The sequence below is a fragment of the Phascolarctos cinereus genome, unplaced genomic scaffold (assembly GCF_003287225.1).
Source record: "Phascolarctos cinereus isolate Bilbo 61053 unplaced genomic scaffold, phaCin_HiC Scaffold_2;HRSCAF=192, whole genome shotgun sequence".
Taxonomy (NCBI): domain Eukaryota; kingdom Metazoa; phylum Chordata; class Mammalia; order Diprotodontia; family Phascolarctidae; genus Phascolarctos; species Phascolarctos cinereus.
The window spans coordinates 134827970-134852271 of NW_027555625.1; the positions used below are offsets into that span (position 1 = coordinate 134827970).

The 24302-nt window shown below is 37.1% G+C and overlaps 1 protein-coding gene across 1 annotated transcript in view; it reads right to left on the reverse strand.

The window, feature by feature from the left end:
* Positions 1–24302, reverse strand: part of KAT6A (lysine acetyltransferase 6A) — a 154015-nt gene that overhangs the window by 9135 nt on the left and 120578 nt on the right. Inside the window, 7 exon segments of the mRNA XM_020969560.2 lie at positions 1–157; positions 2061–2476; positions 2479–2659; positions 3776–3983; positions 16767–16998; positions 20545–20638; positions 21787–21948. The exon segment at positions 1–157 is cut by the window's left edge and continues 165 nt beyond it. Of these exon segments, the coding sequence (XP_020825219.1) occupies positions 1–157; positions 2061–2476; positions 2479–2659; positions 3776–3983; positions 16767–16998; positions 20545–20638; positions 21787–21948 (1450 nt within the window).

Consider the following 24302-nt stretch of genomic DNA (forward strand, 5'->3'; position numbering starts at 1 on the left):
CAAATGTAGGTTCTAATCTTGGCATTGGCCTCTCAGAGTCAGAATCTTCAAAAGGTTCATCTAACACTTCTGTGGTCTCGGAGATAGTTTCTGTGACCACACTGCTATTATGGTGTTTTCGCTTTCGGACTCTCCTTCTCCGGTGAAGAATTGGTTTCTGTTTTTAAAATAAAGAATTTTCCTTTAGTCACCCAATAAAACCAAACCACCAGAACCAGAAGTGAGACAATTTAATAAACAGAGTATTCCCATTTCTGTTGGTGACAGATGTGTGTTTCCCCCTTCCAATTTCACAGTATTCAGACATATTGGGGGGGGGTGGGATAACTACTGTCCATCACTAGATGTTTCTAAAATGTATGAATTCTTCTTAACTTAGATGCTATACACATGGTTACAGAGGTGAAGGGCAGCTACATAGATTAAACTGGTGTGCCTAAAAATAATAATAGCATTTATGTTGAAATTTAAAGTTTGTAAAGTGTTTTACATGTTGAGTCATGTTATCCTTAAAAAGATCAGATAGGATTCATTTACTTTTGTTTTAACCTATTTGACAAAGGGAAAGAATAGCCTGGGAGACAGAAAGAGACCTTCAGTACTGAAATAATTTTTCCTCTCCCCAGAGGTAATGCACAACTTCTCCATGCCTTGAGTCAAATGAGAACAAAAAGAGTTTGCCTTATAGAACTTAAGAAAGTTAACAGGGAAAAAAAAAAAGAAAGAAAAAGAAGGTTAATAGAATATCAGTATAAATCTTCCAGAGGGTTTATAAAGAGGAAACTATGCTAGAAAAAAGGCAACACAGTATATAGAAATACTAAATCGAAGTTTACACACTTGATGATAATGAAGCTATTAAAAAATAAAAGCAATTTTGTAATATTAAGTGTGTCACAAAAGGCATTAGCTATAGAATGAATCTGATAGTACAGTCACAAGAGATTACTAATATTAATTCTAATTTATTTAGTGTTGTTTTATTAAGAACCTCAAAATGCATTACACATTATTTTATTAATAATGTCTTTTAATGAGCCTCTGTGGGAGAGGAAAAAGTAGATTATTCCTTCCAAGGTATAGAAAGTACAAAAATAAGATATGAAAACTAAGAAATTTGTTTGTGAACATGCAGCTAACCACAGAGCCAGTCAGAATGTCATTCCTTTAATTTCCATTTTAGTCTCCTACTAAAAATATAATTTTCAAATGCTGTGGAAAAATTACACTACTGAAGAAATTAATCATGCCACATAGTTATGAACTGGAGTGAGTCCATGAGTGAAACTGGTATCCTGATCCTGAACCAGATGCCCATCTGCAGAGGTGCCTGGAAACTTACACAGCCACTAGAAGTGAAGACACTCTGGCTTACTTGCATCAGGCTCTAGGTGACATTTCTATCACGACACTCCCTAAAATATACAATTGCGGAGCTTATGCCCGCCTTGAACCTTGGCCAGAGTTACTATTGTTCAGAGAAGTATCTACTACAAAAGCATTTGCCACACATCATTGTTCAAAAAAGGATCTATTAAATAAGGTTGAACCAAAACATTTCAGGGAAAGGGAACAATAAAAGGAACTGGTGGGGAGAATGGGGCACACAGGAACAATGGCAGAGCCACACTGTCCTCTGAGGGCCCTGGAGAAAATCACTACCCAGTTCCTTCCTAACTCAATATCTGGCCCTGCTGTCTCATCATAAACACCTCTACACCATCCCTGAAGACTAAAAGAAGAAAAGTGTTTCAAATCTCCTGCAAATCATAGTTTAAATTTCAAAACAAAAGTTTGTCATTTACCTGCTTTCAAATAAGCATGTAACCTTTCAGCCAATCCCTGAAGGTTATGTTGAAATATTTTCTGTATCCATCACAGAGTGACAAACATATCAAATTTGTGTCTGGAAGACCAGTCACTGGCTACATGACACAAATACATATAATTTTAAAGACAAAAGCGACAAATTTTATGTGCTAGCTCCTGCAATATTACAGGAAGAAGTAAACCCACATTTTAAGCTACAATTAGAAGACAGGAAATATAATGCACTATACCTTTCGTTTTAATGTGGGCTTAGTAAGCACAGGTGGTGAATTTGACCGAGGACTCTCAGGTTCTTCCTCCTCTTCACTGCTCTCACTAAAGCCCCTTAAAATGGCTCTGTCTCCATCATTATACCGGTGAGGCAGTCTATCACTCCCCTCTGATAATCTGCACTTGAGGGGCTCCGGGCTTTTCTTCAATGGTCCTCGCCATATCTCCACACTTTCAGTTAGTCGCCTTTTGGGGACTTCTGGCTTTTCATCTTTGCCAAACCTCCCCTCTAAAGCTGCAGATTGCTCTTCACTCTCAGTGAACTGTTCCTGGGAGGCTTCAGATTTTTCCTCACATTCACCATATCTCCCCCGAGGAACTGATGGTGTTTCTTCCAAGGGAAGTTTAGAATCTTTCTCACTAAAAGGCTCTCGACTTTTTTGTTCTTTCGTCCCCATCGGCCTCTCCGAGATGGCTGACTATTTGCTGGCAGACTATCCAGGGGAAGAACTTCCTTGTTTAGTCGTGTAGAATTAGCTGGTGCAATAATATCTGGCTTCTTTTCATTCTCTATTGAATATGAATCTTCTTTTTTCTCCCAAGACACTGATTTTACCATCTGATTCCAAAAAAATAAAAAAATTAGTTAGTTTTTTTCAGTATCCTGCTGGTTATACCTACCGCCTCCAACATTTTAGGTGCTAAGACAAGGCAGGAAAGAAAAACTAAGCTGTTAAGAAAAAAAGAAAATGGAAGCAAAAATGACAGCTAGCTTTTTAAAACACTTAGATATTTAATATAATATCCATAACCTAAGGGACTAAAAATGCATCCATAATCATACAGAACTGAAAAGGTTTTCCATGCAGCGTATGATATATAATTTAAAATCCAGAGAATGAAATACAGTTTTTTGACAGGAAAACACTTACACAATTTTATGATCTACCTATGGATGCACACACACAAACACTTTTATCAGTTTTATCCCAAGGGAAATTTATTCAATTTCATTATGCCTGATTTTCAGATTCATAACATTTTCCTTAATAAAGTAACCTGAATTGCTTAGAAATTAGGTGTCCACCTATAACTTCAAAATAAAATTTCCATAAGAAACACATCATGATGATTTTGTTCACAGCAGCCAAGAATAACAAAATACAGATTGTCAGAACATAGACTTAAAGCTGGAAGAAACCTTAAAAATCATCCTTTTCAACCCCCTCTTTTTGAAGACGAAGAAGCTGAGGCCCAGAGAGATGAGGTAATTTACCCAAAGTCACTGTTGGTAAGAGGCAGAGCTAAAACCTGAAGTCAAGCTTTGTGATTTCAAATTCAGTTCTTTTTTTCCACTGCACCAAACCAATCTTCCTAAATGTTCTGCTATTAGATCACTGAATGTGTAAATCAGCTTTGCTGGGCAGATACTGCCAAAATAAATCATGAAATCTCTCATCATACACCACAAACACTGAAGATGGCTGGAAACATAGGAATCACAGGATCAGATGAGGAGGTGAAAGAGGCTACAGAGACCATCTAGTCTCCCTCCCTTGAATTTTACAGCAAACTGTGATAGAGATAGGATTTGAACCCAGGTCCTCTGACTCCACACACCCACATGCTTTCCAATGTAACATAATACCTCCGAAGATGCTTTTGACCTTGATGGGAGGGGAGGGGAACAGGGGGAAGGCGGGGGGAGGAGAAGAACCTTTACTTATACCCTTACACTGGAATCCAGTTCCTTCTCCTGGCACTGCTGCTCTTCATTTTCTCCTTCCTCTGCATCCTCTTCCTCTTCCTCTGAGACTACAGAATTGGAGACAATGACAGGAGTCCAACGCAAACATTCAGGATCTACATCGACAGGTCTCAAATTCACTTGAAGCTTTGCCATATGATCCTGGATCAGTTTTTCCCGGCGGACAATCACAAATCTGTAATCAGAAAAAAGTCTAAAGTAGTCAATGATGTGTGGACCACACACAAAGCTACAAATAAGCTGACCACAAAGAAATGTAGGTAATGATGATGATGAATGTTCCACATATCCTACTTTACAAAGAAAGGAGCAGCCAGCCACGTGGACAGCCCAAGAAATGTACCTCAGAGCATTGTATCCCCAAATACAACCACATGAAGGTTCCTCACCGTCCTCTGAACACACTCTCTTGCCTTCCCTGCTTTACCTATCCACAACCTACTCAATCCTTCCAGACTCAGCTTCCAGTACTCCTGCATTTACTTTTCAGAATACCCCAAGTATAGTGACATCTCCATACTCAGCTCCTATGGCATTTAATGTTTGTAACACATTCTGTACTAATCTCACATGACCTTGTGATTGATGTTATCTCCTCTGGTAGTGCTAGCCAACTCCTCACATGTTTCTATTTTCTCTCCCCAAATTTCCAAGGAATGTAAGCTCTCTGAGGCACAAACCACATCTTACACTTCTCTACATCTCCAGGAGTGCTTAAAGCAGCATCTTTCCTAAAGCAGATACTCGACCAACGTTACCAGCTGACTGATCAAAGAGTTTATCATAATAGTTTTTATTCTAACAATTCAACAGAGACAAATAAGACAACCTCTCTGTCCTCCAGAAGCTTATAATCAAGTAGGGAAGATAAGTACATAAATAGCTATAATATAAGACAGAAAACTATTAACTGGTATAAGAGAGGTATGAAGGTATGTTATAATAAAATTATAATGGAGTTGAATAAAGTTCCTTGTAACTAGGTGAACATTGCTAAAGTGTTATTGCTACTTCAGTGATGCAAAGGTTGTTAAGATTCCCTTCATGTATAAAAGTCAGTCTAAGCTCAAAAGGAATAAGAACAAAATCAGCAAAATAACAGATTTTAAGGTACAATAAATTACAACTCAGCTCTTGTCAAATCTGGATCTCTTGTCAAATCTGGTTCAGCCTTAGATTACTTCTACTTTCCATACCCTTAAGCTGAAACCCTATAGCTCTCCCCTTTATCAGCCAATTCTTAAAACCTATCTCCACTCCTTGCCTCTCCTTTTTCTTCTTTCTCTTACTCAATTCTCTTCAATCTAGCTTTCCATCTCATCATTCAAGTGAAACTTCTCTCTCCAAAGTTACCAACAATGTCTTAGTCACCAAATCTTAAAGTCTTCCTCATCCTTCTCGGCCCATCTATTATATCAGAGGCATCTAGGTGGCACAGAACATTGGGCCTGCAGTTAGGAAGACCTGAGTTCAAATCCAGCCTCAGACACTTATTAGCTATGTGATTTGGGGCAAGTCATTTGCCCTTTGTCTTCCTCAATTTTCTCAACTTAAAAATGGGGATAATAACAACATCTCCTGCTCAAGGTGGACGTGAGGAAAGAAAGAAAAATTTTTAAATGTGATTGGCAAATCTTAAAGCGCTATATAAGTGATAACTATTATTATTTGACAATTTTGACTACCTCCTCCTCCTAGGTACTTTTTATACACTATGGTATTTTGTGACATTGCTTTCTCTTGATCTCCTCTTTCTCAGTCTCCTTTTCTGGCTCTTCAGTCGCATTACAATACCTAACTGGGAATTCCCCAAAGTTCTGTACTAAGCCCTCTTCTCTTCTTTCTCTATATTTTCTCTTTGACCTTATTAATTTCCAAGGGTATCATCTTTATGTAGATGATTCCCACATCTACATGTCCAGCCCTAGTCTCTCACTCAAGAGTCAGTCCTGCTATCACTAACAGCCTATTGGACATTTCACATTGGATGTCCCAAAGACAACTCAAACTCAATTTGTCCAAAAATTAATTATCTTTATGAATTAGGTAATATACATAAAGCACTTCACAAACCTTTATTACTGTTATTACTATTATTATTTCCCTCTAAAATCCTTCCCTCTTTCAATCTTTCCTATTTCGGTTAAAAACACACCCTGCCAATCTCCCAAGTTTGTACTTATTCTCCCTCACCTCATGTATACAATCAGTTGCCAATCTTGCCATTTGTACCTTCCAAACATCTCCCAAATCCAACCCTTTTTCTCTACTCACATAACTACCTTATCACTTCTCAACAAGGTAATGGTAAAAACTTTCTAGTTGGTCTCCCTGCCTCCAGTCTCTCCCCACTCCAGTCTATCCTAAGTACTGCTATGGAATGATTTTCCTTAAACAAAGATATGACTATGTCAGTCTCCTACTCAAATCCAGTGGCTCTCTATCATCTGTAGGATAGTAGTTCTCAAAGAGTGGTCTGAGCACTCCACTCTTTCAGGAGGTCCACGAAGTCAAATCTATGTTCATAGTAGCATTAAAACATTATTTGCCTATTAACATATCCTTCCTTTTCCAACTACACATCAGAAGCCAGATTTTCTTCATATATTTCAACTAAAACAACATATCACAACAGATTGAATGTAGAAGCAGATATGAGAATCCAGCTATCTATTAAGCTAGACATTCAAGAGACTTAGAAAAATGTGTAAAACAAAGCCCTTCTAATTTTTTGTTGTTGTTTTGGAAAATGATGTTTTTCATAAAAATTTTTATGTTGACATGTAATGGGTTTATCACTGTTCTTCAATGGATTAACATTTTAAAATTTTATCAGCTCTAATTTCTAAGACAACAATTATCAATAAACAAAACCCACATAAACAAAAGCTCTTTGGAATCTTCAATCATTTTGAAGAGTATGCAAAGGTCCTCATCAATTTTCAAGACTATAAGGGGCCCATGAGACCAAAAAGTTTGAGAACTGCTATTCTACCATATAATATAAACTACTCTAGCTCACTTTTAAAGTTCTTTACAACCTAGCCCCAAACTTTCTTTCCAGACTCATTGGACATTGCATCTCCTCCCTCACTCTGCAATCAAGCCAACTGTCCTACTCTATTCCTCATCCATTACGCTATATATCTCCCATTTCTAAGCCTTTGAACTTGCGTTATCTCAAGTAAATAGAATATTTCTCCTTTCCATCTCCATATCTTAGAACTAATTTCCTTTAAGACTTAGCTAAAGTACTATCTTGTACACGCCTTTCCTGATGCCCCCAACTGCTAGCACTGTCCCTACCAAAATACCTTCTATTTAACTACTTTGTATTCATTTGGTGTGGGGGTGTGTGTGTGTGTACACATGTGTGCGTGCGCATGCGCACACTGTACTTGTCTTCCCCATTAGGAAATAAACTCCTTTTGACCAGGAATTATTTTAATTTTTGTATTAGTAACCCCAGCACCTAGTATGGTCCCTGCCAGATGGTAGATACATAATAAATGCTTGTAGATTGGCAGATTGAATAAGGAATGCCCCTACTGAAGAAATAATGGAACATCTGAAATACTGATGTGTTATAGAACAACAGTTGGCCTGAAAGAAGAAAAACAAGCATCTAACAGCTTTATGAAACAAAATTATGGTTTTTACGTATTATGGCAAAAACTACCATGACTCAAGGGCATAAAAAAAGATGTAATCATTCTGCCCCCACCCCTAAACACACACACACCACACACACACACACACACACACACACACACACACACAGTAGAAAATGAACTAGATCAAATCCTGATAAGAAAGATACATAAAAAGTCATAGTGAGTCAACACAGTCAGCCAATAAACATGTATTAAGTGCTTACTATGTTCCAGGCACTTAGCTAAGCACTAAGGATACAGATATGAGAAAGAAAGACAGTCCCTACCTTTACAATCTGATGGGGGGGGGAGGGAGAACAACACATAAAAGGAAGCTAAGAAGGGGTGTGGGGATGGAAGTAGGAGCTTGATGGAGAAGTCCAAAGGTATGCAAGCTGTGTGGAAAATGAAGAGATGGCTAGCCTGGGCACCCTTATTAAATGGAGAGTTTTGGGGGGGAAGTTCTATTCTTCATTTTCCAATAAGAGAGGTATCAAGCAAGAGGACACTGATGAAATCTGAGTACCAGGGCTGATGTGATATTGCAGGATGATGAGGTTCCTGGGGATGTAATGGAGAAGTCCAACAGTGGGAAATGAAGAGCATAAAGAGACAGACTGACAGGTGAAGGACTGACCACAAACCTCAGGATATGTGGGGAGTACTTCAGCGCATAGTAAGTAAGAAGCTGTTCACTGAGGCAAAAGGAGGTCCCAGACCCGTACTGGGGCACTGTGTACAGAATATAGTAACAAGTGTCAACAAGAAGCTTTGGTGTCCACTACCCAGTTTCTAGGTCACACATCCAGAGCGGACTTCGGAGAAGAAGAAGCAAGGCTGGATCGCAGTTCCAGCATCTTGTCCAGTTTAAAGCCTGCAGTTCTGTCACTCAACAGAGAAGAGTTTCTCTGTCAGCAGCAACCTATGGAAACTCAAATGGAGAAAGCCCACAGACTTGGTACTCAGCTCTAAACCCAGGTCAGAAACCTACAGAGTTCAGAACAAGGGGCAGCAATCAGACTATGGGATGAGACCTTTTTGGGAATGAACACTGAAAGCTTGTAGGTTTCCAGCCTGTCCCTGAGATCCTGGAATAGAAGGCATCAACAGAATCAGCTCAGACCTTTCCTCCAGAAGTGTGCAGAACCCAGCATTAAAATCAAATACAAAGTTAGGTAGCAGGCTGGAAGAATGACCAAAAGAATCCTATTCTAAAGAGCTATTATGGGGGCAGAAATGTTCAAGACACAAACACAGAAAAAGAGAATGACTCCAAAACATCTATAAGCAAAGCCTCAGAGGGAAAAAAAAATAGCTGGGAACAAGTTCAACCAGAACAGAAAAGCTGAAATAAGAATTTTTTAAAAATTTTTAAATGAATTATATGAGAGCACTTGAGGAAAAAATTGGAAAAGAAATGAGAGCTATGGAAGAAAGAACTACAAAGGGAATTAACAGCTTGGCACAAGAGGTATAAAATCCTGCTCAGGCAACAAACTCCTTGAAAATTAGAATAGATCAAACAGAAGAAACCAATGACTCTTAAAAAAACAAATGAAGAAATATTAAAGCAAACATGAGGGGAAAATAGGAGAAAATGTAAGTTATATCATAGTAAAAACAACTGACCTAGAAAAGGGATCATGGAGAAAAAATTTAAGTGTCAATGAACTAGAGAGGATTCTGGGAAGATGGTACAGTAGGTGAGAAAACTTTTGGCTCTCCAAATTTCCTCTACAAAAAAAGACAGAACATTGCCTCAGAGGAATGTGGAGCAGCAGAAATGAACAAAAGTTAGGGTTAAACATTTGTTCTCCTAAGACAACTTGAGAAGATCCAGGAAGGAACAGACCTCCTTCCAGGGGTGAAGGTTCAGCCACAGTGAAATGCAAACATCTCCAATCTGACTGCAGAATGGCAAACAACACAACAAGCTCTGGGGGCAGCTGGGTTGGGAGGCAGCCTCAGACTTAGAAACTGTCATCTCATGGACAGTATGGGTGTCTGACAGCCAAGTAGGAAAAGACTGGAGGACCTTCCACCATCAAGCAAACGGACTCCAAATGCAGCTGTGCTGAACAGATGTGCAGGCTGTGGCTATGGGGGAGAAGGAGCTAGCACACACCTGGTGAATGCAGCGCTGCAACGGCTGGCTGTGCACTTGCAGGAGAGCAGATTCCCTGGTTTCAGTTCCAGGGCAGAGAGAACAGCTGTAGTTTGCAGACACTCAAGGGACCACAGGGAGCAAGATCATTTGCAGGAGTGTGGTTAGGAGTCCTAGCTGTGGCTTAGGAGTGAAGAGTCCAAGATTGAGCCCTGGGATAGACCTCAGAAAATAACAGTAAGAAGGACCTGAGACTTGGGACATTATTCCCCATACCTTGGGACTATAACTTGATTACACTAATAGCTGCTAAAAACAAAACAAAATGATAGATAGATAGACAGACAGATAGATAGATAGATAGAAAGATAGATAAATGTGAGTAAGCAAAGGAGAAAGAACCCAACCATAGATAGCTACTATGGGAATAGAAAAGATTTGGGTTCATATTCAGAGGAAGATAACGGAGCGAAAAAAACAAAGCCACTCGTTTTTCAATGAGAAATGTCAAAAGGTCCCAAGCACAAAGAGAGTTCTTAGAGGAACTTAAAGAGGACTTTAAAAATGAAATAAGAGAGATCAAGGAAAAATCAGGGAAGAAAAAAATAAGAGCAATCCAAGAAAATCAAGAAAATTACAAAAAGAAAAACAACCAACTTGAAATACAGAATCAAAAACTTAAGGAAGAAAATAATTCCTTGAAAATTAGAATTGGGCAAAAGGAAGCTAATGTCACTATAAGATATCAAGAAAGAATAAAACAAAATCAAAAGAATGAAAAAAGAGAAGAGAATGCTAAACATTTCATCAGAAAAACAAGTGACTTGGAGAAGAGATTGAGATGGTTCCTCCTATTGGTTTTAATTTTTACTTACAACATCACTAATGTGAAAATACGTTTAATAGGAATGTAAATGTATAGCCTATATCAGATTGTGCACCATCTTGGGGAAGGAAGGTGGTGTGGAGAAAGGGGGATAAAAATTTTAAACTCAAAAGCATATGGAAGTGATTATTGATAAATCAAAATAAATTAATAAAATTTTTTAAAAAAGAAATTATCAAGGAAAATTACCCTGAAGTTCTAGAATAAGAAGGCAAAGCAGAAGTACAAAAAAAAAACCCACCAATGAGCACTTGAAAGAGATCCCAGGAGGAAAACTTAAAAGAATTATCATAGCCAAGTTTCAAAGCTCCCAGGCTAAGAAGAAAATATTGGAAGCAACAAGAAAAAAAAAATTTAAATATCACAGAACAATAATAAGGATTACACAAAACCTAGGAGCTACTACACTGAAGGACCATGGGTCCTTCACAGAGCAAAAGAGATGGGATTACGACCAAGGGTAACTTACCAGCAAAGTTAATTATAATCCTGAATGAAAAAAAAAAAAGACATTTAATGAACTGAAAGACTTTCAGTTATTTGTGACAAAACAGCAGAATTTAAGGTAAAATTCAATATATAACATCTAAGAGAAATGTAAAGTAAACATTAAAGACCAATTACAAGGTGCTCAATGAGGTCAAATTGTTTATTACTTATATGTGAAAATATCATGAGTACTCTTCATCTGTCATCATCATTTGGGTAGTTTGAAAAAAAGGCACGGGCTGAGCTGTATATGAAGAGGTGATTCTAAAAAAATAAAATTGTAAGGAGAGATTAAAAGGGAGTAATTACCTTACACAAATGAGGCATGAAAGGAAAAACTGATACAGAAAAAGCTAATGGGGGGAAGGCAAGTAGTGATGGAACCTTACTCACATAGGGAATGGGTTAAAGAGGGAACAACATATATATCTAGAAAGATATAAAAGCCTTTTAAATACAGAAACAAATAAGAAGACAAAGGGATAGGGCTGGGGGAGAGGATAATGGAGGGGTGGGTAGGTTAAAGAATAGGAAGGCAAGGTAGTACACAGAAGTAAAGCAGAGGAGTGAAGGACAGGAACAGAGTGAGAAGGATAGAGAGGAAAAAACAGGAAGGAGAAAAACAGACAACAAGTAATTACAGCTTAGAATGTGAATGAATTTATCCATAAAATGGAAACGGAAATCAGATTAAAAATGTGAATTCAACAGTATGTTGCTTTCAGGAAACACTATAAAAATGAGAGAGACACACAAAGATAACATAAAGGTTAGGAGCAGAAATGTGTAAAAAAAAAAAGCAGGGGTGGTAATCATGATCTCAAAGTTAAAGCTAAAATACATTTAATCAAAAGAAAAATAGGGAAACTATACCATGTGTCAGCAAATATTATTTAATACCGTTTTAGACCATTTAAAATACCTGGACAGTATAAAATGCCAGAGAGTACACCTGCTAAAACAGACACAGGACAAAAATATAAAATGCTTTTTATACAAATAAAGTCAGATCTAAATAAATGAAGTAATACTGATTATTCATGAGTAGATAAAGCCAATAATAAAAAAATAACAATCTTACCTAACTAATCTATTTATTCAATGCCATCTCAATTAAATTACTAAAAAATTATCTCACTGAGTTAGAAAAAATAACAAAGTTCATATAGAAGAACAAAAGGTCAGAGACTTCAAAGAAACCAGGGAAAAAAGATGTAAAGGAAGCATATTCAGCAGTATCAGACCTTAAACTCTATTATAAGGTAACCCATTGTTGAAATATAAAATGGATAATCTTGATTATTTTGAATTAAAATTTTCCTGTATAAATAAAACCTATGGAGCCAAGAATAGAATGCAGAAAATTAGAAAAAAATTTCATAGACAATCTCTCAGATAGGATATGATTGGCTTGGAATATTGCTGTGGTGTAGGAAATGATGAGACGGTTGATTTAGAAAAACATGGGAAGACTTGGACTAAGAAAGGAAAATGCTATCCACCTTCAGAGAAACAGATGACAAGTAGAAATAAGCATAGTACAGTTTTACATATATGTGTATGACTGTATATGTGTGTATATGTGTATGCTTCTGGATACCTATAAACGTGTGTGTGTGTGTGTGTGTGTGTGTGTGTGCGCGCACGCGCGCACGTATCCACACACGTATCCACACTTAACTATAGCCTTCTTTAGGGCGGAGATGGGGAAGAGGTTAGGGGGGAAGAGAAGGAGGAGGAAAAACTAAGGTAAAAAGTACATAGCAGAGAACAAAAGAAAACCTACAAGGAATCAAAGAAAAGCTGGACAGCTTTGAAAACAATGTGTAGTATTTATTACATGAGTTTTCTTGAAATGGAAATTTACTGTTTTATATTGAATTTTCTCATTCTGCTGTGTACGTGGCAATTTTTTTCTTTTCTCGTACTGTATTTAAGTTTAAAATAAATAATAAAATTTATCCCAAAAAAATTAAAGAAAGAAAAGAATCAATGGACTATCTGAACACCTTGACTTAAAACAGAACCTAGCCATATTTCAAGAAATCTTAAAAGGAAACTGCCCAGGGAGCGGCTAGGTGGCGCAGTGGGTACAGCACTGGCCCTGGAGTCAGAAGGACCTGAGTTCAAATCCGGCCTCAGACTCATAATACTCTCTAGCTGTTTGACTCTGTCAAGTCACTTAACCCTACTGCCTAGCCCAACAAAAAAAAAAGAAAAAAGAAAAAGAAAAAGAAACTGCCCAGACCTCTTAGAACCAAAGGGTAAAGCAGAAACAGAAAAAATATATTGGTCACCTCCTCCTAAAAGAAATTCCCAAATGAAAACTCTCAGAAACATCCCAGAAATCCAAAATCCAGAACTTCAAAGTCAAAGAAAAAATACTACAAGCAGTCAGAAAGATAGAATTTAAATACGAAGAAGCCATGATTTAGTAGCTACCACTATAAAGGAGCAGAGAACTTGGCATACAATATTCTAGGAGGCAATAAATACAGGCTTACAGACAAGAATAACTTACCCAGTAAAACTGAGAATTCTAGAGAAGAAAACAATTTTAAGAAATAGATGACACTTCCAAGTATTCTTGATGAAAAGATCAGAGTTCTATAGAAATTTTGAAGTTTAAACACAGGAGTTAAGATAAACATAAAAAAGGTAAACACAAATCAACAGTCATGAGGATCAAGATGAGATAAACTGTTTACATTCAAATCTGGGGTCACAGGGGTAGTCTAGACAAGACTGATGAGAGGTTCTTTTATGTCTTGAGGATCCTAAGAGAAGAATGGAAAGAAGACAAGTGGAATACATGAGGTTGGGGGGGGGGGGGGAGATTTAGGGAAAATTGTCTCACATATTCCAGATGACCAAGTAGGCATCTAAATATATAAGGAGAAAGAGAGGAACAATTGACACTTAAAACTTAAAACTCACTCTGATCTGACCTAAGCAGAGAGGGAAGAGAATACACACACACACAAGAGTTAGGTACAAAAATATATTTGACACAACAAGGAAATGGGAGGAAAGGGGGGAAAAAAGAGTAATGATTTAGGAACATACATTAAGGGAGGAAAACAAATTCTAAAGATGGGCAAAAAGATTTATAGCTCCTTTTGAGGTGGCAAAGAATGAGAATCTAAGGAGCTGCCAATAAGATGGGGAAAGGTTAAAGTAATTGTACAGAAATGTGACAGAATACTACTGTGCTATAAGAAATAACGAAAGTGATAGTTTTCAGAGAAACCTGAAAGACTTGTATGAATTAAGGCAGAGCAAAGTGAAAAGAATCTGAAGAACAATTAATACAATAATAACAATATCATAAAGACAAATAACTTTGAAAAACTCAGTTAACTGATTACTGTAATGACCAACTATAATTCCGGAGGATACTGATAAAACATGCGACCTACACCCTAATGGAGGGATGAAGGACTGAGAGTGAAAATAAGAGAGTATATACATTTTTAAACATGGTCAATGCAGAAATGTGTTTTTGCTTGACTATACATGTTCGTAATAAGGGCTTTGTTTTTCCTTTGTTCTCTTTGGGGAGAATGGGGTGGGGGGAGCAGAGAAAGTAGATTCTTGCTGACTAAAAAAAAAAAATATGATGAAAAGGGTAGAGGGTACGGGTAGTAAGGGAAGCTACTAGTCCAAGTCACAACTCAAACAATCACACAGCACAAGGACTTTTACTTGAAGCAGCCACTGTACCTCTGTACACAGGTTATATATTTAATATGAAAATAAAAACTTACTGGAGCCAATCTGAATAAGTATTATTTGAGTGTAATCAATTCAATTCATCAAGTAACTACTGAGCCCCAACTAGGTGCTAAGTGCTATAGGGGTTATAAAGAATTAGACACAATTTTTGCCCTCAAGAAATATATAATAGTAGGGGTGGCTAGGTGGCACAGTGGATACAGCAATGGCCCTGAAGAAGGACCTGAGTTCAAATCCAGCCTCAGACCAAATACTTGACACTTACTAGCTGTGTGACCCTGGATAAGTCACTTAACCCCAATTGCCTAGTGTGTGTGTATGTGTGTGTGTGTGTGTGTGTGTGTGTGTGTGTGTGTGTATACACACATATACATATATATATACATATATATATATATATATATATATATATATATATATGAAAGTTATGTTAAATATGGCAATATATGAATTAAATGCCAAAATTAGTAGTAGAGACAGTAACACAGGTTAGAGAGAACTAAGAATAGCAAAGGAAGACTTTTATCAAGGAAGTGAAACTTGAGCTGGGCCCTATAAAATGGTTAACATTTATACAGGCGGATAGCCTTCCAAACAATATGAAACAACATGAACAAAAGTTGGGAGGATGAAATAAGGGTGGTGTTTTGCAGCTGGAAAAACTGGCCTATCTGGAGAAAAGAGCTTATGGTGGGGATTAGTGGAAAACAAGGTTGGACAGGGCAGGCTGGAGCCATAACTGTAGAACCCTAAATGCCAAACTGGGATGTCTGAACTTTACCCTATAAGCAAGGAGCTGGCAAACTACTACCACCAGCCCAAACCCCTGCAGGCTGTTTTTATAAGGTCCATACACTTTTACATTTTTAAATAAAGTTTTATTATATTTAAAAATGTAAAAGCCACTCTTAGCTCAAGAGATATATAAAAATAAGTTGCCATCAGCTGTAGTTTGCTGACCCATGCTACATGCAGTGGGAAATTACTGAAGATTTTTGAGCAGGTGAATGACATAATGCAAACGGTATTTTAGATGACTAATCTAGTGTCAGGGTAAAAGACAGAAGAGAAGGCAAAGAGACTGGAGGCAGAAAGATGACCAGGTGAGTCTACTATAATAATCTATAAGAGAAGTACTGGAAACTCACACTAAGATCATGACAGGATGAAAGACTGAAAGAAACATTTAAATGGAAGAAAAGACAGAACTTGGTAACTAACGAAATATAAGGAATTTTCAAGAAAGGAAGATTCAAGGATGGTACTGAATGTCATCCTTGAATGGGGAAAATATTGGTTCAATTGACAGAAATAGGGTACTAGGAGAAGAGCCAGTTTGCCAGGGTTGGATGGGGAGGGGGAGGCTGCAGTAGGAGGTTTTAGTATTGAATTCTGAGTATCTTGAAGCTAAAGTGATGGCAATACCCGAGTGGAAATGTCAGTATGAATGTGGAAGAACTGGTTACATAAAATTAGAGATAATGGATTCATAGAATCATTCATATACAGGTAATAATTGAAGTGTTGAAAAAGTTCTGTTATCTGAGAGACAGAGTTTTCAGACAAAGGAACAATAAAAGGAAGGATTGTACCTTGGGGAAAGCAAAGACTTAGCAATTTGGAAAGGTCAAAGAAGTACATGATCTTAGATTTAGAACTAGAAGGGACTCTATAGGTTACTGCCTCCCCTTACCCACTTTGCAGATGAAAAAACTGAGGGTCAAAGACGTATAGCAAATTATTTAAAATCACAAAATTGACAAATGCAATTAGCAAGATTCAACTCTAGGTCCTCTCTCATCCAGACTTATTTCCACTACCAAAAGCAAAATAAAGATAACATAGAATACAGAAGCCCCAGAAAGAGTTTCAAGGAAAACAGGGTGATCAGCATTGCATGCCTCAAAAGTCAAGAAGAATAGGGGTTGAGAAAAGCCACTAGTTTTTGGCAAAGACGCCACTGGTGCCTTCCAAAAGCAAGGTTTTGGTAAACGGGTTGAGTGGAAGACAAAAAAAAAAATTTTTGGTAGAAGCACTGGCCATGTCACTAGCACTGGCCATACCACTAACTCTAGGAAATACTATACTCACTGGTCACTACGGAAGTCCAGCATTCGTAGGTGATGGAGTGTGGAAGTAATATCTTGAGGGCAGATTCCAGTCAATTTGCTTAATTTTTTAATGCTGATTTGCTTGTCATTTTGGTGATAAAGGCACTCCAATATTACACTTTTCCAGTAAGCCATATAGGAAAGACGCCCTAGATCAGATAATGGTTTCTCTGGAGATCCTGCTTGGCCTTCACGCTTTGACAACAAATAACCTAAGAAAAAACAAAAGTCAAATTTATCAGAATTTTTAAAAGCTAGCTCACCAGTTACTGCACCTATATTAATCACCAGGCACCATGTCTAACTAACTATCTTAAAAGTGGGTCATTTTTTAATGTAAAATAGCTTGTTGAGATTTTAAGTACTGTTTAAAATACAGGATATCTTATTAAAAAACTGCATTAACAAGGTTTTTGTTATGTTTTTGAAGTTATACTAGAACCAAATGATTGTCAAGGTTCTATCTGGCTTTCAAATACTATGATGTTGCTGAACAAGCCATTAAGCTGCCTGCTTTTTTGGGCAAAATATACATCAGGACCACTAGATGGCAACAGTTGCTTGCTTTAAACTACAAAAGAAGATGAAAATGATTTCAGTATTTTGCAAGTCTCTTCATCAAGGTTACATTGTCCCTATGAACCGAAGAGATGTTAAATGTCATCTCTACTTTACAAATAGGGAAAGTAAAACACCTAATGACCCACCATCTTATATCACTGCTGGCCAGAAAGGACAGTACAAGAGACTCCACCAGCAAGTGCTGAGAATGGAAGGGAAGCATTAGAGGATTCAGAATCATAGGATCATAATTTCAGAGCTAAAAGATCATCTAGTACAATTCTTCACTTTAAAGGTGAAGAGACTGAGTCCCAGAGAGATTACCTGAGCTGCCCAAGGTCACATAAGTCATAAATAGCATAGATTCAAACCTAAGTCCTCTGAATTCAAATCTAGTCCTCTTTCCACTGCACTACAGCTCTTCAATAAGCATTCCTGGGTTCAAATTCTGACTAATACCCATACTATACCTCTTCAATAAGCATTCCTGGGTTCAAATTCTGACTCTAATACCCATGGTTGGTAGGTTGATTGGTGTCCTTCATTTTCAAAGGGGATCAAAATTACATCACTATGTTGAAGTCAAGGCACAGCATGTCTGACCAACTGATCAGATGAATACAATCTTGGAAGGCTCTACCACAGGTCAGGCACAAATAGTCCATATGAACATTTGGGGTGGATACAGCTTTGGGCAAGTTACTCAATCTCTTTGAGCCTTGGTTTCTTCTTCTGAGAAAAAGAGGTTAAACTAAGTGAACTCCACAGTCCCTTCCAACTCCAAATGTGATAAGCTGACATTGAGGCAACCATTCTCATGCCAAGTCCAATGTCCTAGGACAGGAGTGGGGAACCTGTGGCCTCGAGGCCACATATGGCCCTCTAGCTCCTCAAGTGAGGCCTTTTGAATGAATCCAAACTTCACAGAACAAATCCTAACAAATCTTAGTTCTGTGAAATTTGGATTAAATCAAAGGGCTGCACTTGAGGACCTACAGGGCAACATATGGCCTCAACACCACAGGTTCCCCACCCCTGTCCTAGGGCCTCAGGAGCATATCCCAAAGGGCAGACACTCAGAGAACATAGAGTAGGCTAGAAGGCGCCTTACATATCATCTAATCTAACTCCTTTCTTTTATAGGGGACAGAGGTCAGGGGACATGCCCAAGGATGGCAGGGAGTGAGGGTCAGAGACAGGCCTTGAAACAAAACCCCCAGTTTCTAGAGATGATACTTATTCCACTGTACTCTGCTGTTTCTCAATATAACTAAGCAAAACACTAAGAGCGGTGGTAAGAGAAGAGAAGATAGTCTATATTTTCATGATGAATAAGAAACTCAGTCATTAACTCAGAACCCTTCTGACTTTGCCAACAATGCCTAAACACTGGAAAGTGGTATTTCTAAATAAAAGTCTGGCTTGAACTCAAGGTCCAATGGCAACTCCTTAAAAAATTCTATAGAAGGCTGTCAAGGGAAATGGTAAACTATGACTAAAAGTTACTTCCATTTGCCTAGGTCTCTCTAGAATGATTTTCATAAGCTTATGTGCTATGTAAGGTAAAATGGATAAATATCCTAAAAACCTTCAACTCACTGACTTTTGACTTGTACTGGCTGGCACAAAAGTTGGGCTTAAGGTTACACCATTATTTATAACACAAATTTGGAACTTCTTTAAAAGCATGAATATGGAAATACTGAGATTTTTTCATTTTCCCTAAGGAAAGGTCTCACTAAAGGATGAACTAGCATTCCTTGATGCTTAAATGCATTACCTTCAGGCTACTAACCACCTGATTCTCCAAAACAGTAGATTTCTGGGTTGTTGTTTTAAACATAATCTATCTAGTGCTTTAGTTCTCTCATTTGTAAAATAAAAGAGCTGGACCAGATTATTAGCCAGGTCTAACATGATTCAACAGTTTCCAGAGAGATTTCTAAACTGCTTATCTTTTACTGCCAACCTTGGTCCTGCATCCTAAAGCCCTGTCCCTATTTCTTATACCACTAAATATACATCACCAACTCTTTCACCAGTATATTTTCTTCCCTGCTTTTTCTTGTTTGCTTCTAGTCTTACATACATGCATTTATTTACTCCCTAATTACACTAGTTGTATCTTTTCATTGTTATATGAGAATACTAGCATTATGACAGAAGTGTCACATAAATGTGCAAAGGACAAGTAAAGGAAAAAATATTTTGTAATTATAACATGCTGGGTTTTGGATCACAAAATCCACCATTACCAGAAGATGAGTTCTGAGTTGCTTTTCTGACAATGGTGACAAGATGTGCACGAGTTTATTCTAACTTTTTTCCTGGGTACCCTTTTGTAACCAATAGCACAAATTTATAAGCTTGTTCAAGAGTCCAATACAGTCAGTGCTCTTTCAATTCAATAAGTGTTTATTAAATACCTTCTCTGTATGGGACACTGTGCCAACTGGCTCATGAAGATGAATCACTCACTGAGTTCTGGCCACTTTATTACCTTGACATAATCACTCAATTAGGTCATCTGGGTCAGAATATCACCAGTCTAGAATGATAATTTCTGAATATTTCTCCAAATTCAACATGCTTTTTCTTTTATAATGAGTATAAAACGCAACTTCTGTACATTTAATTATTACAACAATTTGGTGGAATTACATGTCCAAACCTGAGCTAAGTATTTTATCATCTTCACAACTAACAAGACTTTTTATCATTAATCTACAACTTTAGTTTCTGTGCATCAAATTTTAAAACTTCAGAGATGATTAAGGTATAGTCCATATTTTCACCATGTGACAGAACATTTTAACAGCAACAATAACAACAGGCATGCATACATTTTCCAGGGCACTATAGGTACTGTAAATCAGCAACTATTGTAATATTGTTGTAATATTTATGTTAGAAAGAAGAATGGCACGAAATTAAGCTCAATATGAACAATATCTACAATTCCTCATCCAAGGCATTTTTATAGGATATACAAAGAACTGGAATAACATTTTATTTTAAAATACTTAATTTCTAACTAAAAAGAAAAAGATTAGTGGTTGTGTGCAAGGGATTCAGTATAATCAGAGCAGCAAAATTCCACACATGGGTATGTCAAAAGGCACTGACAACCAATATAGTTTTGCATTTCATAGGACTCCCCCATAAAGACATGATGGACATGTTAATATGCTCCTTACTGAAGTCAATGAGGAACCTGCCATAGCCCTTGCGCTGGTACTGAGGAAGAATCATTATACAGGAAACATTGTACTTCTGCTGGCAGTGCTTTTCCTGGTGGAAAAAAAAATAGAAACCAAGTTTAAAAACACACGCTAGTAATATTGAGCTGCAGGCCTAATTATCATGAAACAATGGGTAACAGTAAAAGCCGATAGCCTTCTGGGAACAGCAAAGAAAATACTGAGAAAAAACAGGTCAATGTTAAATCACTGTTGCCATTACCCATAAAGCAATAATCCTAGAGTAAAAATAAATAAATAAAACAGCAACACCTAAACCTTCTGCAACTCAGAAACTATGTCATTGGCAAAATCCAGTGTAGGAATTTCACCAATTTCATACAGACACAAATGCTAAGAGACTATATGCTATTCTGGAAATGAGAGGATAAGTGTATATGGTTCACAGGTCTGAGATCTTTATTCTAATACTACTAACTCTAATGCTGTATAACCTAAAAGAAGAGGCAAACAAACAAACCGAACTTTATGTGTACCTAAAAAGTTGCAAATAATCAAATTATACTTTAAGTCATACTTGTGTTAAGAACCTTTACTATTTAAGAGAATCTTATGGTTAATTCTTCTGTAAAATTGATCATAAAATCCTAAACAATCTGTTTTACAAATCAGAATTTTCTATCAGGTCTGCTTCAAGCAAAATACAAAGGAATGCTATAGCTAGAACAGAAAATGGAGGTAAAGTGAAAACTTCTGTGTAAATCTGGCTTCTTCGTTGAAGTGATAATGGTAGGCTTAGGCTCTATAAAGTACTTGCTAGCTTAGAAGAACCAAAATGCAGATCAGAAGAGATGGCAGAAACTAGAAATGAATTCAGACAGAACATGGTGGGTAATGATTGTGTTTACTTCACAAAAAGTTCTATGTATCACCACCAAGGGAATAAAAAGTCATTTAAAAACCTTTCCCCTTGAGTGGTAATTGTGGTTCAGGTCCCTAAGAGAATACATTCTGTTCAGTGTTACTAAGCAGCTTCACGCCCTGAGTTTCTGAATTCTTTCTACATAAAATCTAGGGCCTAAAACCCAGTTGGTATCCAGAGAACACTACAGCCCTGATTATCTACTAGAAAAGACTGAAAGAAACTACCTCCATGTCTCCCATGTGAATCTACATATTTTTATTCATCCATAATACTTTCAATACAAGTCCATAATAGTTTCATTCTAAAATGCTTACCTTAGAGAAGTAGCCAACAAGATGGCAGCCCTTGACATCATTCTGTGTCAATACATAGAAAAGAAATGGTTCCACATCATAATACAGTGTCTTGTGGTCAAGAAATAGCTTTGCCAGTAGGCACAAGTTTTGACAGTAAATTGTACTGACATTCCCATCAACCTAAAAAAAAAAATAAACCAAGACAAATCAGGTTAATATGGTACCACAGAAGCTTTTCCTAGGAAAGCCACAGAGTTAACTATTAAGTATCTTACAGCCCAGCTACTGAGAGATGATAATAATGAAGACAGACAAGACCCTGGAGTGATCCCCTTCAAATGGCTGCATTATAGGTCCTATCTTGCATTAAGACAACCCAAAATGCAAAAATTTGACCTTGACAAAGTAAATTTTGCTTCACGAAACAATTCTTCAACCTTACAAAAGTATTCTCTGAAGGATTCACTGAACAACAAACTTCCTTAATGCATTAAAAATACTGACAAAAATTTAATACATACACTTTTTCACACCTATCACATAAAACAAAGTATATTTATAGAGTGATGTCTCCTAATGGCCAGAGATACTAAAATGTCCTCCACTGTTGACGGTTCCAACAACACTGTACAACTTTAAGAGGAGGAATGCTGATGTCCCTGCTGTTGTGCCAAGCACCCTAGAGAATGATCAGCCAAGCAAGATCTCTCTTGGAACTAGGGTAACTAAGAGTGGAAAAAGAGAATATCTTGTTAGTTCTAACATTCCCTTTTTCCTAACAGCTATTAAGGTTTGATCTCTCTCAATGCCTTGGGATTACTCTACAAAAGACAGTGTGCACATTCACCTAAACAATGCACAATTAATTGAGCTATGAAATCATTTAAAGAAGAAAAGGATGGGATGGCAAAATTTGAAAGCTAACATTATGATGTGAACCTGTTTTTTTCCTTTAAAAGAGGGATCTCCATGTTTCTTCTAGTGGACGTATTATGTACGATCTCATTCATTTATTCAACATTTTTGCCTAATCTTGGAAAGGTGAGAAGCAGTTTGAAAACTGATCAATAGGTAATTTTTACAAGTAAATTCAAATTTTTATTAGTTGTCCAGCAAAAATGGACTGACTGGCTTAAGCCTGATAAAAATATATTAGTAGAATCTTGTTTCAGCAATAGCAATTTCCATATAAAAGAAAGCTATTCTTATCTATTTCCTAGTCAACATGCATATTAAATAACAAACTTTTGCTAATGTGGCGATATCTGTTAGAGAAATCCTGTCCCTTGCCTGAATTCATAAATTCTTATCTGTTTAGCAGTCAAAGTATCTTTTCACCAGGACAATTCCTGGGTAGCACGGGGGGGGGGGGGGGGGGAGAATAGGAATATACCATACTCCCTCCAAAGCAGATCAACTTATCTGTAACTAATAATCTTAAGAGCTGCCTAGGTATGTTGAGAAGTTAAGTGATTTGCCCATGGTCACACATTCAGTATTAGAGGTAGGAACTGAACCAAGATGCTCCCAATTCAAAGGCCGGTCCCCAAAGCACTATGCCATGCTGCCTCACTAAGCAGCAGCCTTAATAAAAAGGGAATAATGTAAATAATTGACAGAAATGTTGGTGAGTTTTTAGAGTTTAATACTATTTTGATATTTACTAAAGAGTACATCTAAGATTATAAGAGCCTGGTTACCATGGGGCTAATACAAATTGTAAAGGTAATGCTTTGTGGAAAACCATGCCAAAAGTTTAGATACAATAAAATGACACATTAATTCATAGTTTTTTCCCCAAGTTCTTCAGCCAGTTTTATATCTTGCTTCTAAAAGCTTGATCCTGAGCTCCTACCTTGACAGTACACTGTCATTTTAGAGTTTTCACCAGCTTTTGAGACAAACAGATTAAAAAATAAGCCTGGTCTTGAGAATGACTGCAAAATGCCCTTGATATTCAGTAAATAAAAATGGGTTTGTAAGTATGAAGACCTAGTTTTAAGTTTACTTTCTAGCCATGCAAGTCTACTCGTGTTACATTATAAAAAGTTCTAAGATCAACACTTGTGACAACACTTTATATATATTTCTAATTTTAAGGACTGATTCTAAATTTTACTTATTGCTTCACCATATTTAACTTTCCAAAAGCATTAGGTACTAAATTAATGCTTCACTTAAGGAGTTTATAATTTAATGGGAAGGGGTAGGACAGATATGCAAATAACTATGATGAAAGGGAAAGGGAGATGAATGCAAAGGAGTGGCTCAGGCAGTGAGGTATGAAAAATCTGAGGGAGAGATAACTTTCATGAACAGGGTTGGCAATGGGGGTAGGAGGAGGTCAGAGTTGTCAGGAAATTCAACTTATCTCTGCCTCAGTAGTTTCCTCATCAGTAAAATGGGAATAATAATAGCATCTACCTACCAGGTTGTTGTCGTGACAAAATGAAATATTTGTAAAGAGCTTTGTAAACCTTAAAGTGCTATAGAAATGCTATTTATAATGAAGAAGAAAAACATAAGACTAGAAA